The sequence below is a fragment of the Apis cerana genome, linkage group LG6 (assembly GCF_029169275.1).
Source record: "Apis cerana isolate GH-2021 linkage group LG6, AcerK_1.0, whole genome shotgun sequence".
NCBI classification, from domain to species: Eukaryota; Metazoa; Arthropoda; class Insecta; order Hymenoptera; family Apidae; genus Apis; species Apis cerana.
In genome coordinates, this window is record NC_083857.1 from 16579433 (window position 1) to 16597984 (window position 18552).

The 18552-nt window shown below is 21.6% G+C and overlaps 4 protein-coding genes across 6 annotated transcripts; 2 read left to right on the plus strand and 2 right to left on the minus strand.

Moving 5' to 3' along the window:
• Positions 1-2584: 2584 nt before the first annotated feature.
• LOC107999194 (claspin) lies at positions 2585-8011 on the minus strand. Its single transcript, XM_062076863.1, is given in 8 exon segments — positions 2585-2959; positions 2962-3118; positions 3194-3406; positions 3479-3612; positions 3731-6264; positions 6330-6538; positions 6760-6891; positions 6982-8011. Coding segments are annotated over 8 exon segments (4053 nt in total). The 5' UTR covers positions 7618-8011; the 3' UTR covers positions 2585-2921.
• Positions 8012-8311: 300 nt separating this feature from the next.
• Positions 8312-10344, plus strand: LOC107999116 (protein lin-7 homolog C). 2 transcript variants are annotated; one of them, XM_017058785.3, is made up of 6 exons: positions 8312-8461; positions 8547-8585; positions 8700-8741; positions 9015-9127; positions 9418-9663; positions 9887-10344. In XM_017058785.3, the coding sequence occupies exons 2-6, from the start codon at positions 8549-8551 to the stop codon at positions 10043-10045; spliced, it is 597 nt and encodes a 198-aa protein (XP_016914274.1). In that variant the 5' UTR covers positions 8312-8461; positions 8547-8548; the 3' UTR covers positions 10046-10344. The 2 variants fall into 2 exon arrangements, with proteins under 2 accessions (XP_016914274.1, XP_016914275.1); XM_017058786.3 differs by having other exon boundaries at positions 8318-8450.
• A 29-nt stretch (positions 10345-10373) lies between these two features.
• LOC107999187 (peroxisomal multifunctional enzyme type 2) lies at positions 10374-15910 on the plus strand. Of its 2 annotated transcripts, XM_062076864.1 has the most exons (18): positions 10684-10714; positions 10787-10853; positions 10962-11038; positions 11102-11239; positions 11599-11751; positions 11827-12099; positions 12166-12282; positions 12628-12758; positions 12868-12939; positions 13018-13078; positions 13218-13381; positions 13440-13563; positions 13634-13809; positions 13960-14136; positions 14353-14470; positions 14740-14943; positions 15019-15113; positions 15183-15910. In XM_062076864.1, exons 3-18 carry the CDS (start codon positions 10978-10980, stop codon positions 15300-15302), a joined length of 2184 nt encoding a protein of 727 aa, XP_061932848.1. In that variant the 5' UTR covers positions 10684-10714; positions 10787-10853; positions 10962-10977; the 3' UTR covers positions 15303-15910. The 2 variants fall into 2 exon arrangements, with proteins under 2 accessions (XP_016914373.1, XP_061932848.1); XM_017058884.3 differs by lacking the exon at positions 10787-10853 and having other exon boundaries at positions 10374-10714.
• LOC107999117 (G/T mismatch-specific thymine DNA glycosylase-like) lies at positions 14227-17825 on the minus strand. Its single transcript, XM_017058787.3, has one exon. It carries the CDS (start codon positions 17282-17284, stop codon positions 16067-16069), a length of 1218 nt encoding a protein of 405 aa, XP_016914276.1. The 5' UTR covers positions 17285-17825; the 3' UTR covers positions 14227-16066.
• Between the last annotated feature and the right edge of the window lie 727 nt (positions 17826-18552).

The window sequence follows — 18552 nt, forward strand, 5'->3', positions numbered from 1 at the left end:
GGCTTACGCAACAACCCACCTTTATCCCAACTTCCCATCTCAGCGCCCTCTTGCCTCGCCTCGACGAACATCAACCATCCTCCAACCATCGCCTTCGATAGTGGCACCTACAGTTACTCTCTGCGGTTCGACTCTAGCTGCGATCCTCTTTCCTGCTTACTTTATCCCTCCTTAAAATATATATGCGCATCTTTGTTTCATTTTTTGGAGAAACGTCTGCTATTTTATCGTAGTCACCGATGCATCTTCTTTACTATTTATTTTCTTATTTTTTTTTTCTATTCTTGTTTTTCGACGATTTTTTTTTCTCCTGAAAAAAGAATGAAAATATTAATATTATCGTTCGTTTGTGGAATAAAAATTAAATTCGAGAAATAAGAATGATTTTTCTTTGATTTAAGTAAGAAATAAATTATTAAAAAATGAATTTGAAGATTAAACAAAGTTTATATACTTGGAAAAAATATTTAATATGTTATAAATGTTTTATAAACGAAAATATGAAATTCAGAGAATTAATATTAAATAAATTTATAGATTATACAGAAATGAATTCCTATGTTACTGATTTATAAATTTATATGCTCATGATTATATATTTACGAGGTAAATAGTTACGATATGCAATATTATTTTATTCAGTATTAATTATTCAGTTAAATATTCTAGGTTAGATAGAAAATTAAATTAAAGAATAATAAATTCAACATTATTAAAATATTGTTTATTGATTTGTATTTTATATAATAGATAATTATATTCCCTATCTTTCATTTATTTTCATATTTTATTATTTACACCAGTAAATATTGAATGTTAAATTTATTTCTAATCTTTTTATATAGAATATTCATCATAAATAATAAAAATAATTCATTATAAGTATAAATAAAAAAATTATCAGTTAATTTTTCTAAATTATTCTAAAGATTTGAAATTCTCAAAAATTTTTCTTTTTAATAAACATAAGTACCTATTCATATATATATACTATTTTATATTTTTAATTATTAATATATTTATATTTATTTATATTCGTACATATATTTATATTCAATTACTATATTTATTTATATTTATTTATATTCGTATATATATATATATATATATTTCTCCTTTTTTTATGTTAAATGTTTTTTATATTTTAAAAATATTAAAATATAAATACGACAAAATGAAAAAATATAAATAAAAATCAGAAATCAATGATAAAAAATCAAATTAAACAGATATTATACTTTGTAGAGATATCGAAAAATAAAAGAGATATTAATCAAAAAAATATAAATATAAAATTATTATAAAATATTAGAAAATTTATGAATATAGGTAACATTAATATGATAATAATTAATTATAAATTCATAAGTAAAAATAACAGATCATTTAAATATATTTTATTTATAGTATAATTATTTTTTATATTTAATAATAAAATTTTTTTTTAACATAACTTTTTTTGTATCTATTTCAATTTATAAATATTGATTATATTTAATATAAAATGTAGATTAAAATTGTATATCTATTTAATTCTTTTCTATTTAAAACATACTAACTCTTGAAATGAAACAATTCAAATGAACGAACTGCATATTTCATACTGTATGCGAAAATTGCCCTAGGCAAGGACACGCATTATTGGATAGAATTACATTAAACAAACATTTGATATATTGTCCTATCTCTTTTCAACAATGTTTTTTTTTAAGTTAAAAAATACATAAATGTGAATAATTACTGATTTTAACATTAAACTTTATTAATTTTATTTTTTTTTATTATAGAAGAATTTATTAAATTGATTGATAAATCTTTTTAATCAAAAATATTTATAACTATGTTTTATTTGCAATTTTTTTACATAACAATTTACATAACAAATAAAGATTATTATATTTATTACTTTATTGATGGGTCAGTTTTTTGTTTAATTTTATCATTATTAAGTCTCTTGTCAAAATATTCGTATCATATATTATATACTATGTTTAAGATTAATTGTCATAGGAATATTGTAAAGTTGAAAATATTTATATTTGCATACTATAATTAGAAAAATATAATATTTATATATATATTTCATTGAAGATTAAAATACATTTTAGTTTTGAAAAAGAAATAATGAAAATACGTTCAATTCACGTTCTTCATTTATAGTCACCTGCCAAGAGCAATTATAGATAAAACTATAGAAAAAATAATGAAATAAGGATAGACATAACATAAAAAATACGAAATCAGTCATTTTCAAAGTATAAATAAAACACATATAGAAAAGATAGAAGATAGAAGATAAAATTGATTATCAACGCCATCTCTTGAATTCCAAAAACATTTCTTTAAGAATAAAATAAAATAAGAATTAAGAGTTAGTACCATCTCTTGAGTATTTCTAACAAAATGATTTTTGAAGAATATCTTTAATATCCGAGAAATAGTATTGATGATTATTTTCTGTCTTTCTATTCGTTTTATTTGATATTCTTAAGATGGCGCTAATTTCAATATTTTTATTTTGTCCTTTTCCCACTATTTATTTTCCTTGTCCACATATACTCTTAAAAGCTGTTAATTGAATACATTTATTTCTTTTTTTTTTCAAAATTACAATAAGTTTTAATTTTTAATATATAAAAATATAAGTATTACATTCTTGATTTTACAATATATCTTGTAAAATATAAATATAAAAACATTCCGATATAAACGAATAAAAATATACATATACTATTATAAAATTTTTATAATACAACACATTCTTAAAATTTATAAAAAAAATTTTTTTATAATACTTGAAATTCTTATAACAATTTTTATGTCATCTATTTATCAATTTTATATATATATACAAAAATTTTAAATTTACTATTAAACTATATCAATATATTAATTATTCTTAAAAATTCTTTTTATTAATTTTATTTTTGATTTCTTTTTGTTGAGTTTGTTTTGTGATTGAAACATTCTCATCTTCCGTATTTACATCAACATGCGTAAAAACAAAATTTTTTGCGTTTATCGTCGAGAGTGGTGTTTCTTTTCGTTTAGCCAAAGCAGCTAAACGAGTCAATGTTTCTTCTCCTTTAGCAAGGAATGAACGCTTTTGCATAACATTCTAGAAAATTTATAAATATTATCATAAATGGCATTAAATTTTCACATATCAATAATTATTTTTTAAAGATCTTACATATATCATGCGTGATGTTTGATTCAATTCTGAAGTATTTAATATTTCTGTAATACTATAGGGTATTTTCAATTTCGGTTCAGAATCAAGTGCTTCTATTAATGTATTTTGTTTTTGTGATTCATCAATTCGTCTTTTTTTCAAAATTTTTAAGCCAAATTTAAAAATTTTACTACTATTTAATTCGTCTTCAATTTCAGTATCTACATTTTTCTGAAAATTAATAATACATAAAATAAAATGACTTATTCTAAATAATATTATTCAAATTAGAACTTATTTTACCATTTTTTCTGCTAAGAATTTTTCTCTTTCGTGTCGTATTTTACGCCACTTTGCTTCGTCTTCATCATCAGATAAATCTACCCAACCATCTTTATCTTCTAATGGTTGAGAATTATCATTATCATCTTGTTTATCTAAAAAACAAATAAAAAGTTAAATATTTCATTATGAATATCAATACAAATTATCGATATAAATTAATATACAGATAGAAAGAATATAGAAATATAAGTTTTTTAAATTTCAGTTTACCTATATTTCTCCATTTAAATTTCCTTTCTCGTGTGCTTTCACTAAACAAATCTCCATCCTCAAATAATAATTCTTGGAGCATTCTTACTTCTCTCTGATCTTCATCCAACAATTGTCTCATATGAAGTTTCCCTATTTGATTTTTTACTTTTGTTTCATCGATTTCTTCATTATCTCCATCTTCGAATTCTAATTTATCTAAATCCTGTTCATCTTCATCTGCAGATACATCGCAATCACTTTCACTAAGTTCTGCTTCTTCCTCTAAAAATTTAGCTGCATATTGTTTTATATCTTTTTTTGGAATAATTATTTCATTCTCTTCTGAATCATAATCTATAAATTTTTCATCATCATCCTTTTCATCATGTTCATCATTACTGCTTATTGCAGAAGAATCTTCTTCATCATCAGATAAATTTAATTTTTTAATTCTTTTTTTTGATTTCTTATTAATTTCTTCTTCAACTGAATCTTCTTCATCAGAAGATAAGATACGAAATTTATTCCAAGGTTCTTTCGATTGCTGTTTATCTTTTTCATCTGTTTCATAGTGTGAACAGTTTTTTTCATTAGATACTTCTGTATTTTGAAATAACTCATCTCTAATGTCAACTAATTCTTTATCATTTGGTTCTTTATCATTTGGAGAACTAAAAGTTCCTGAACATAATTCCAATAATTGTGTTTCACTTACATTAGCTTCTTTTGCAAATTTGGAACAAATAAATTTATCATCTGGAAATTTACCTGAGCATATTTCCATGAGATCCTCATCTAATACATTATCTTGACTAACAAATAATTTTCTTTGTAATGTAGCTTGTTTATTAAAATCTCGCATTTGATGAAATAAATTTCTAGTTTCTGCTTCTTCGGTTATTAGTTCGTTTTCTTCTCCTACATGAGCATTTAGTGCAGTTAATTGCGTTATAGGAGAAATAAAATCTAAAGTATTGCTTTTAATTTTAGGTGTTTGATTCTGATATTCTGAATCATTTTTTATATGTATTTGAAAAACTGGAATATCATTTTCATTATCGCTTAACTCATTTTCTTTAAAATTTTTATTATCTAATGTTATTTGAGGAAAAGAAGTCTGATTTTCAATATTTTTATTATTTTCAATGATTGAAGATTTTGAATCATCATCTAAAGATTCTAAAATCCGCTTAAATGTCTTATGTTTTGTAGATGCTTCATTGCTATCACAAATACTATTTTCATCTTCATTTTCTGAAATGAGTTTTTCATATACTTCATCTTCTTCTGAATTTTCTTGAACTTCATCTTCATCTTCATCTTCAATTTCATCACTATCGTTTATTTCATTTTCACTAACTTCAGCTTCATCATCTATAAAAACATTTTTTTTTTTCTCTTTTCCTTTTTTTATACATATATCATCTTCTTCTAATTCATCTTCTTCAGTTCTGTGAGATTCTATACTTGGAGAATATGGTTCATTGAAATTATCTTCTTCATTTATGGATTCATTCCATTCTATTTCTTGTTCCTTCATTTCTTCTTCTTTTTGTTTCCATTCTTCATTACGTTTTAATACCATCTTCTGTTTCAATTCTTCTTTTAAACGTTTTAACTTAGCTCCAGGTTTTTCTAATTTAGCATCTTCATTTGCTATATTTGATAATCTGTATGGAAGTGTTTCTTTAATAATTGATAATCCATTTGAGGTTTCTTTTATTTGCATTGTTGTAAGTTTAATATCATTAATATCATTAATAAGTTCTTTGGTTTTAGAATGTTTGCATATAAATCGATCTATCAAAGCATTTATTCCTTTCTTACTTGGTTTAATGTTATCTGATAAATCAATCACTGTACCTGGAATACCTCTTAATTTAGGTTCAAAATCTTTTATATTTAATAAAGTTTTCTTTTTAATAATATCTGGTGATTCATCAAATTTAGGCGGCGGCAAACCATATTCGTTATATTCATCAGATTCATCTGTCGTTATTCCTAAAGATTGTTTTACAATTTTTGCATAATCATTATTTTTTGATGTAGAAATATCTGAATGTTTATTTATAATTTCTGAATCATATTTATTATTATCAATATATATGTTTTTTTCTTTATTTTTATTTTGATTCAAGTCAGTTTGTAACAAATAATCTTTTTCATTTTTAGTTGTTTCACTTAATTTAGACATTACATTTTCATTCTCTATTTTATTAAATTCACAATGTATTTCTGCTATTTCCAAATTTGTTCCATTTTCTTTTGTTGTATCATTTATAATTGTATTGTTATGTTCAATTTCCTTTGTTTCAGTTAATGTTTCACTAATTTCTTTTGTTATATCATTTTTTTCTTTATTATTTTCTAGAACAGATAAATTATTATCAATAAATAACTTTCGTGAAACATTATTTTTCTTCAAGTCTTGCATATATTTTATGCTCATTTCTTTATCTGTATTTTCTTTATTGATTTCTTTAGTTTCGTCTTCTGAATCAGAGGATTTATAAAATATTTCTGCTTCTTTTTCTTTTTCTTTTAAAACTTCACTGTTAAAAAAATTTTTTAATTTTTATTGAATTTAATAAATAATAAAATTATAAAAAATACTTACTCAACAATAATAGAAGACATTTTTAATTTAGCTGCCATTGTAGGTGCTTTTGGAAGAGCTGTTATTACTTTTTTTCTATTTAAAAATTCTTGTAATGTTCGTTGTTTTGGTTTATGATATGGAAGTGAAATCTCTGTTTCTCGAATCAAACGTTGAGTTTCACTGTGTATTTGTTTCATAGCTTCTTCTTTAGAAGCTCTTAATGAAACCTATAATATAATATTACTTTTATGAACTTTTTAAATATATATTGAGTTGTTTAAAAAATTGTTTTTTCATACATTTTGTTATAAAAAAAAATAAAATTACTTTCCGAATAACCCAATAATAATTATTTAATATTTGTTTAAAAATATTGTTATCTTAAAATAATAATTTTATATATTATTTAATTTCTAAAAATTAAAAATTTTGATATTTTTCAACTTACTTTTTTCACTTTAGAATATTTTTCTTTATATTTTTTATTTTTATCATGTTTTATTGGATTTAATAGTTCTTCATCATCTTTTCTTTCTTCATCTGATTCTGAATCTATTAAAGTTTGAAATTTGTTTTTTATCTGAAATGTAATATAATTATTTAATTATTTATATATTATAAATTACTTATTTAATAATTAAATTATATATATTTTATAATTATTACTTACATTGTTTGAAATTTTTTTTGAAGTTATTTCTTCAATATTAGTTTTATTAAAAATATTATCATTTGTATCACTGTCAAACAATTTTATAGTATTATTTTTATCTATTAAATGATTTTTGTTATATTCAGAACTAGTCATTTCATCTTCTGATTTATTATAAGTAGATTTATTTTTATTGGAATTAAAAGTAAATATATTTTCTTCTTCTGAATCACTATCTATTATCTTGGATAATCTATTATAAATATCGTTTTCATGTTTATTATTTGGTTGATCAGATTCTGTATTTTTTTTTTTTACAATTTTATTCACTATATTAATTTCATTATCAGAATAGTTATTAATTTCATTTTTATACTCATTATTTTTTTGATCAAACTTATTTTCTTCTATAGTTTTATTATGTATTTCATTATTTTCATTATTAAGCTTATTATTTGTTTCTATCAAAATTTTATTAAATGTATTGTTTGTATCATTATTAGAGAAATTTTTCATATTAAAAAATTTATTTTCCTCTTTTTTTGTAATGTCTTCTGATTTTTTAACATTCTCTGATTCTTTAAATTCATGTTGTACATTACATTTATTATTGTCTGCATTATTATCATTATTCAAATCATAATTTTTATTCATTATTAAAATTTTAATTTCTTATTTATTATGTTTGATATTTAATATCTATTATTTGATATATATTATGTAAACATTTATTACAAAAATATAAAATTATAACGTAATAGCTATTGTTCTTTTTATAAATTATTTTTTTAAAAATACAATTAATTGTTAAAATTTAGTTAAAAACTATATTTTTTTTTAAATTTATTCACAATATTAAAATTGTATTATATTATGCAACTAATGATTACATACAACGTGCTAATTACAGACTACAAGTGGTTCTTAAGTACTTACATATGTACTATCTATTTTGGCGCGAAAACATCAAAAATATTAATTTATTTTAAATTATCTATCACAGATGGCAGCATTAATATTATTTCAATTCATACATTTTTTTTCTTTTTTTTTAGATGTTGACTTCTGTATTATTATTACTAATAATTTATTATTTATACATAATATGATATTTAATGAATTATTTCATGATTATTTAAAATAATTATATTTGAAATATAATAGTATTATTTATGATTTACACAAAGTTCACATTTTTAATCACTAATTTTAAATGATATTACATTGTGATGTTTATTTTAATAAATTACAAAAAAAAATACTTTAATAAACAATAAACAAAAAATCTCATTACATTTATTATATAGATAAAATCACTATCTAGGGAATTATTTTGACTTCATCAAATTACTAGATTATATAGTCTCAAGAAAGCATTTAAAGACCTTTCAAGTTATTATAAGTTCTCGGTTGACAATAGTTGGTCGATAGATCAAATTGTTGACATATTTTTTTGACAATTTGTGGCTACGTCATTATCGAAGAAAGTACTGTATCTGTATGTTTTCTAAATTATATATTGTATATTTTTTTTAATAATAAAATATAACTATTACATAAGATATCTTTTCTTTTATTTCTAGGCATGGTTACGATGGGCGAACCTCTTACATTAGCGAATGGTAAATTTTTTTAAAAAATAAATACATATGAATATATAATTTTATAACAGATAAGATGAATGTGATATATAATAATTTATTTGTTTAAAATTTATTTCTTATTTTTATTTGCAGATGTTAAAAGATCTATTGAATTATTAGACAAATTACAAAAAGGTAATTGATTAAATTTTAATTATAAGATATAATAGAAATATATAAAGAAATAAGAATAATGTATGAAATATTATTGCAAAAATTACCTTGTTTATGTAGGTCTTCATAATGGTCATTCCTTCATAATGTTCTTGGTTTAATTTACTTTCATATGTAAATCATGTACGTGATTTTATTTTGTAATAAATTTTCTTTTAATGATTATAATTTTAATATTATTAACTATAAAATTTAATATTATTATTAATTATATTAACTATAGAATTTTTTTAGGTGGTGAAGTACCTGCAACAAAATTAGCTGCTTTACAAAAAGTATTGCAAAGTGATTTTCTTAGTGCTGTACGTGAAGTATATGAACATGTATATGAAACTGTAGACATTCAGGTATAATATATTGTAACAATTTATTACTATATTACTATATTAATTATATATAATTACATATAATTTATTTAATTTTTTTATTTTTATAATATTAATAAAAGATAGATACATAATTTTCTAAATTGTACATTTGAGTAGTAAAATTATGACAACTTGAGAAAGAAAATAAATATAACATAATTATAAAATATAGTAATATTTTAAAAATATAATAAAAAATGATTAAGATTATGATATTAAGAATAAGAAATTTAATATAAATTTATAATTTTATTAATTAATAATTTTAGGGATCTCAAGATGTTCGTGCATCAGCTACAGCAAAAGCAACAGTTGCTGCTTTTGCAGCAAGTGAAGGTCATGCACATCCGCGAGTAGTAGAATTACCAAAAACTGAAGAAGGTCTTGGTTTTAATGTAATGGGTGGTAAAGAACAGAATTCGCCAATTTATATTTCACGAATTATCCCTGGTGGTGTTGCTGATCGTCATGGTGGTTTAAAACGCGGTGATCAACTTCTTTCAGTTAATGGAGTGGTTAGAACTGTTTTTGTTTCTTGTTTCTTCTATCAATATGAAATTTATCAATATCAAAAATGAGTTTATATATAGTAAAAAAAAAAAAAATTGTATCTTGTGTTTGCAATTTGTCTTTGTATCTAATATCATTATGTAACATTTTTTAAATAAGAAAAACCTAATATTATCTGATATTCTATAATAATGATATATTTATACTAAATATGTATTTGTTTTTCAGTGTGTTGAAGGAGAAAATCATGAAAAAGCAGTAGAATTATTAAAACAGGCTCAGAATTCAGTGAAATTGGTTGTACGATATACTCCGCGTGTTTTGGAAGAAATGGAATTACGATTTGATAAACAAAGAGCTGCACGTAGGCGTCAACATATGCAATAAAAGTAAAAAATTGTTATATTCATTACTTTTTTTCAATAAATTAACCATATATATATATATATATTAATATTTAATTAATTAATCGTTTTAATTTTATCTTCATTTTATATTATAAAATTGTTCATATATTGACTTTTATGAAAATAAGAGTTAAATTAATACTTTATAATTATTTAATAGATTTAAATTTAACAATACTTTATAATTATTGTAATTATTGCTGTTTTTTATGTCCTGAAAAAATATTGTGTATAAATGTTATATAGTTTTAAAAAATAAATTTGAAAAATAAAATAAAATCTGTTTTTCTTTTATTTATTTACTATTTAATGAATATTACATATAAAATATTCACATAAATTTATAAAGTTAATTTTTTCAATGAATCTTAATTTTTTTTTATTGAATCTCAGTTGTTACAAAATTAAAAATGATCAATAATTATTAATATCATTTTAATAATTTTATATGTTTTATATATTGTACACGTTATTATGCTATTATGCTATGATAAAAATAGTAAATAATAGTAAAAAAATAACGCAAGTACAGAGAAATGCAATTCATACTTTTCTTCTTTTCAATATTACGTTTTAGTGCTATAAGTTAGTACTATCTGTAAATAAATTTCTTACATAATTTTTTATATATATTTTATATAATCATTAGGTATGTATAAAGAAACTTAATATATTTTTATAAGAAGAATTTATACATATATAATGAATTATTATTGGTTAGTTAACGAATTCTTATCTGGATAACAATATACTTTATGTTTATCAATGTTAATGTAAGAAACAAGATTGTAAGTATTCCATGAGCTTTAACCTCTTGTTTTGCATACTCATTGTAAGACATTTATATATAAGTTCAGATCGATTTAAACTATCTGTTTTTGATTTATTTTGATCAGTATTGAATTTACTATAATGGGAGAAGAAAAATTATCTTTCGCCGATCGAGTTGTTATAGTAACTGGAGCTGGAGCAGGTAATTTTTATTTTCTAATCTACCGTATATATTAATTTTCTTTATATTTCAATTTTTTTCTAGGTTTGGGTCGTACATATGCCTTACTTTTTGCTTCAAGAGGTGCTAGTGTTGTCGTAAATGATTTAGGTGGAAGTAGAGATGGTGACGGAAGTAGTACTAAAATTGCAGACTCAGTTGTCAATGAAATTCGAAAAAATGGTAAGATAATATATTTGGAATTGATTTATATATTCATATATATTGCATAATTATATAGAATTCAATACATTATAAATATATATCTTTCAATATATATAATATTATAATAGTATAAAATTATAATAATATAAATTTTCAATACAAATAATAATCTATGAATATAATTTGTATATTATTAAATGTATAAATATGAAATTCTATAAATATGAAAATTATATAAAAAATTTATTTTAGTATATTTTAACATATATTAATGTATTAATATATATAATATATAAATAATATAAATAATATATAAATAATTAATATATATTAATTATTTTATAATTAAAAAAAATTGTATTATAAATTAATGTTAGGTGGCAGAGCAGTGGCTAATTATGATTCTGTTCTTGACGGTGAAAAAATTGTTAAAACAGCTATTGATGCATTTGGACGAATAGATATACTTGTTAATAATGCTGGAATTTTAAGAGATAAATCTTTTGCTAAAATGCTAGAGAGTGATTGGGGTATGTTATATTGTTATATTATTAATTAAATTGTTATTTCTTTAGATTAAAATAAAATGTTATATTTAATTTCAGATTTGATACAAAATGTTCATTTAAAAGGAGCTTTTAAAACAACTCAAGCTGCTTGGCCTTATTTTGTTAAACAAAAATATGGTAGAATAATTATGACAGCAAGTAATAGTGGCTTGTATGGAAATTTTGGTCAAGCTAACTATAGTGCAGCAAAAATGGGTCTTATTGGTTTGACTAATACATTAGCTATCGAAGGCAAACAAAAAAATATACATACAAATGTGATAATACCAACAGCAGCATCTCGTTTAACGGAAGATATTTTACCACCAGGTATATATAGGATACAATACTTAAAATTTATTATATTTAAATACACTAATTTTGTCTGTTTTCTAGATTTCTTTAAAGAATTAAAACCTGAATTAATAGCTCCTGTAGTAGTTTGGCTGTGTCATGAAAAATGTATGGAAAATGGTTCTATTATTGAATCTGCATTGGGTTGGGCAGGCAAATGTAAGTACAAATGATTTCTACACACATACACACACGCGCGCGCGCACACACACACACACACACACACACACATAAATTTACTGAAATAATATTATATTGAAATATATTATACTGAAATTTTATTATGATCCAACAGTACAAAATTATAAAAGATTAAAAAAGATTAAAAAAAAAACTATCATTGGTTAAAACCTAAAAATAGATAATTATTACTAAAAGATATAAAATATTTTAAATATTATAAATATATGTAAAAACTCATATATAATTTATTAATGGAAAATATAAATGAAAAAAATATAATTTTGAAAGAATTTTTTAATAATATTAAATATTTATTTCTAGGTCATGTAATTCGTTCATCAGGATCCACATTAAGACAAGATTTATCAAGTGAAATCACTCCTGAAGATGTTGAAAACAAATGGCAAGCTATTACTGATATGTCAAATGCTAAACATTTTAATTCTATCGAGGTACATACAATTTTTTATTATATATAAAATTATATAACTTTATTTTTTATTATCTTATTTATAAATAATTTATCGCTTGATTAAATATTAAACTCCTTATATTTTGTAGGAAGTAACAGGAGAATTCATGACTGCAATTGAAACAACGAAATCCGAGAATTCTCAAACTTCTGAATCACAAGTAATTAAGATAATTATTTTAATTAATTATTTATAATTAAATGCTATTACGTTTTATTATAAATTTTTTTTTTCTTAGAACAGTGACGTCCTTAGACATACTTACAATTACCGGGATACTATATTATATGCATTAGGAGGTACAATTATTATTAAATTTTAATTATAATTATCTTAATAGTTAATTAAAAATTATATTATGTTTTATTAACTAAAAAAATAGAATGAATTTAAAATATAAATTTAACATACAAATATAAAATATAATTTTTGCTTCAGTCGGCGCCTCTGTTCAGATACCAACTGATTTTCGTTATTTATATGAAAATGACAGCAATTTTGCTGTATTGCCTACATTTTATGTTGTGTATGCTCCAATGGTTGCTTTGAACTTTTCTATGTACGAAAAGTTTTTACCACATATTGAATTAGATCCAACAAAGGTAATTTATTTTATATAATGTCTCTAAATAATATTTAATGAATTTATCATATATTTAGATTTTACATGGAGAACAATATATTGAAGTTTATAAACAATTACCAACGGAAGCTACGGTGGAAACACGTTATAAAATTGTGGATGTAGTAGATAAGGGAAAAGGTGCCTTAGTCGTAATACAACGTACGTGAATATCATTTTTACAAATAATATTATTTTATGTAAAATAAAACTAAAGTATTTTTTTTTGCAGATGATACATTTGATACTAGTAATGAAGATAAATTATCTACAGGCCAAATGATAATATTTATAGTAGGAGCTGGTAATTTTAAAGGAAAACGAACATCTTCATATATTATACCAACTTTTGAATCTCCAAATAGAGAACCAGATACATCAGTTACTCAACAAACAAGTCAAGATCAAGTATGATATCATATTTTCAATCTTTTGAATTTGTTAATCTGAAATTATATTTTCGAATAGTTCTAAATAATTTCTGAGAAAAAAATTTAAATAATAATTTTTTGTAATCATTTTTAATTTTCTAATTGAATCTTATTTTTGAATTTTTAGGCTGCTTTGTACAGATTAAGTGGTGATCAAAATCCTTTGCATATTGATTCAAATATGTCAATGATAGCTGGCTTTAAACAACCAATTCTACATGGATTATGTACGCTTGGATTTTCCGTTCGCCATATTCTTCAAACTTATACTGGTGGTGATCCAAGTCTCTTTAAAGCTGTAAAGGTTAGTTTATAGATATTTATATAATTAATATCATTTTTATATACTTATTATAAGATTTTATAATATTAGATATGTAAAATACACAATACATATTGTTTAATTATTTTTTTTATTTTATAATTTTATAATATCTATACAGTAAAAAGATCAAAATTATATGTATTTAAATGAATAGAGATTTTTTATATAGATTAATTTATTTAATGAATATCATAGACACGTTTTGCAAAACCAGTAATCCCAGGTCAAACATTACGAACGGATATGTGGCAAGAAGGTAATAGAATACATTTTCAAACACATACTGTGGAAGAAAATATATTAGTTTTATCAGGTAATAATTAATTAATTGTAAAATTATAAATTATTTAAGCTTTATATGCTAATTTTATCATGTATTAATTTTAATCATATTTTAAAAACAAATATAAAAATAAATAAATAAAAAATAAGTTTCTATATTTTTAAAAAAATTATTAAAAATATGAAAATGCATGATATTTCATACATTTTTTTTACATAAATTGATTAATATAATTATTTCAATATTTTTTCGATTCTTTTCAATATAATTATTAAAAATTATGTTTTGAATTTTTGTAGGTGGTTATGTTGATTTAACAAATATAACATCCATACAATCAAAAGAAAATCTTTCATCTGATATCAATAACATATCTCTTGAAAGTGATGCAGTATTTTTTAAAATTGCTGAATATGTAAAAGCAAATTCAGATGAAGTTAAAAAAATCAATGGAGTATTTCTTTATCATATTTTAGTAAAAGGAAAACTTCAAGCACAATGGAGTAACTATATTTTTTCTTTTTTAAATTTATATTAATCTCTGAACTTTGTTCTTAATTTTTTTTATTGTTTTAAAGCTTTGGATTTGAAAAAATCTGAAGTATATAGAGGAGAACCAAAATCAAAGCCTGATGCAACATTGACTCTTGAAGATGCTGACATGATTCAAATGGTAAATTTTTTTTTATATTTCAAACATGTAAATAATATATTTAATTTATAATTTATTTTATTCATTCAGGCTTTGGGTAAATTGAATCCACAAGTGGCATTCGTTCGACAAAAATTAAAGATTACTGGAAATATTATGCTTACTCAAAAACTAAAAACACTTATAGAAGCAAGTAAATCAAAATTATAATATTAACAAAATTCCTCAATTAAATAATATATACATATATATATATATATATAATATATTATAAAAAAATGAGAAAATAGCTAACAGAATGGCATAAAGATAAAGGGGAATTTTGTTCTATCTGTGATAATTCCAAATCATTATTAAATTTTCTGCAATATTTTGATTTTTATCTTCTTAAAAGTGTTAATAGTAAACATTTTGACATATCTTGAGTCATATCTAATCAAATTTTAAATCCTTTAAGATTTCTGTTTTTGGTATATGTTATGTGATTTAATTTAAAATATGACAGTTTTAATTTCTGATAAAAATTTATGTGAGAAAAGACTATTAAATTATCTTAATCTGGTTATTTTATTTATAAAATATTTATAAAATATCAATCAGATCTGCATTCCTTTTACTAGCCATTTTCTTATTTTTGTATTATAGTTATTATATCATATTTTTATACTAATTTTTATTTACTTTAATAATTATATGGCTAGGATAAAATAAGACATAAAATATTCATATATTTCTTTTATATTATGAATTAAAGAAAGTTATATTTGTATATCCACTTTTTCTTAAATTTAAATAAATACATTTTATATTATTGCAAATCTTGATATTTTTTTTCATCATTCATTCAACAATCTAATGAAATACAACTTTAATTTTTTAATTAATAATAAATTTTATATAAAAAATTTCATTTGTATTACTTATATTATATTTTTTATTATTTAATATTAAATTATAAAATAAAAAAATTAAATTTATTCATCAAGATAATTATTTTTTTTTTCCAGTCTTTGTTTTATCAAATTTATGAACTCTGTATCAATATTATTTTTAGAATCTTTTTTTTTAATTGGTTTTTGAGAAAAATTTTTTTTCATTTTAGTTTTTGTTTTTACTCTTTGTTTTATATTTTTTAAATTATTAGTTGAAATTTGATTTGTTTTTGTTTCTTCATTATTTAATAATAGTAAATGTTTTTTTTGTGAAAATTTATCATTTTCAAAAAACGTTTTTACAATATTTTGCGAAATACATTCTTCAAAATTTTGTGATGAATCAGATTCACTTGTTTCAGATATTTCATTAGTTTTATTATTTTCATTAGATTGAAATTTCTTTACAACGAATTCTGTACTATAAGCTATTGCAATATTTTCATCAGATGTATCTAAACATATAGTATCTTTATTAGCAATTCTTCCTCCATGTAAAAATGCAGAAACATTTTTTCGTCTCCACATTTTTGATGTTTTTGGAATAAACTGTTTGCATTTTCCTTCAAATAAAAATTCTTGTATATCAATGTCTTTGATTTCTCCTTTTAAGAACTGTAAATATTTTTTTAATGCAGTAAAAAAATGTAATTTATCTATCATTCTTGGAAAGTTTGCACAACGAGCACTACTAGATGGAGTGACCCAAATTGCAGTTTCATTAATGCGTTCTAATTGTAATCCAAAATTAAAATTACCCATTTTATTAGCAAATACTTCATAAATACATTTGCCATTAAAAACAGCAATCTTTGGTTTGTAAAGTTTTAATTTCTCTTCTATGATTTTAGAACCCTCTTTGATTTCTGTACGTTTTAAATCAGCGGAAGATTTTGTAGCTCTGGTCACTATATTTGTTAGACCAATTCCATATTGAAGAAGTTTATAATCTTCTTCATAAATTAAACATCGAGGTGTTAATCCTGATTCATGTAAAAGTTTATAAAAATGATTACCTGGACCTGCATAATATCTACCACGATGGGCTGCCATTAAACTCGGATTTATGCCAACAAAAACTAAATCCAAATTCATTTCTAGATAATCTGGCAAGGTATACTGTTGTACTTCTTCTTCTGTTAATCCATCAAATCGATTAATGTTTTTTCTTTGTTTATTAATCTTTTCTATTGATGTTTTCTTTTTTAATTTATTCAAAGAGAGCGAAGACATAGTTCTATACCATGAAATCATTACCATGAATTAAGAAAAAAATAATATATCTTTTCAAAAATATTACATATGTACATTTGGTTTGTTGTATTAATACTTTTAATATTTTTAACAATTCTTTAAACTTTTTTTTGTTTTTTTTTGTTGTTTCGTGTTAATCATAATTTAGGTTAAATCATAAATCAACGTTCATTTAAAGATACAAAACACTGATGTTCTAGCATAAATAAAATCACATGACGAAAATAAACACAATTAAAATCACAATTCAAAAAGATTATTTTTCTATGTATATATTCTAATAAAATACTAATAAAATATATCAAAGATTGTAAATTAAATGAAAAATAGTAAGCTCAATTCACTAGATTCTGAATTTATGGTAAATAACAGTAAATAATAACAATATGGATCAATGAATTATCATATTAATAATTATCATATTAAAGTAAACGTAAAGAGTTTAATGAAATGTATTATGTTTCATCCATATATCAATATTTAAATGATAAATTTAGGATCATATTCAATCAATGGATTGGTTTATCTAAATTCAGCCACTAGTGCATATCCTATATCTGCTTGTATAATCGGATGTAAGGTATGTGCATAATGCGACATATCTGCAGAGGTACAGATAATATGTACTTACGTAGGTACATTATTTGGAAAATCTAACCATTATATCTAAAAATGTTTATTATTTATTATTAATCTTTGAATTAAAATTTTTTTTTAGATTTTACATTTATTGATTCTAAGTTTTAATTTATAAAATAGTAAATTAGAATATTATAAAAATCTATATTTGATTTATCTTATTTAAGAATTTAATTACTATAATCATAACTTATATATTATATAAAAATTATATTTATTATATAATTTCATTTTTGTGTAGATTGATTTTTTTTAGTTTTAAGATATTCGATCATTTGTGTTTCTTTATCATTATCATTTTTTTCATTTTTTTATTCATGATGAAAGTTGAATGAATTTTACAAAAAGGAAATGAATATAATATTCGTATGATGATACTATAGCACATAATTAGGCAGAGTATTTACAGAGCATACCTGCTAATCTAGCTACCGGAATGCATTCAAATTGTGTTGATCTTTCGGTCTAGCGAGCATAGTCGACATTCAAACATATAGTTTACTATTACGCAGTTATGTGATCTGCTTAATATTTTTACTATATATTACTATATTACTATATATTACTATAATAGATACAACTTTGGATTTTTGAATTTTAGACATAAGTTTAATTATTTCATATATATCGTAATT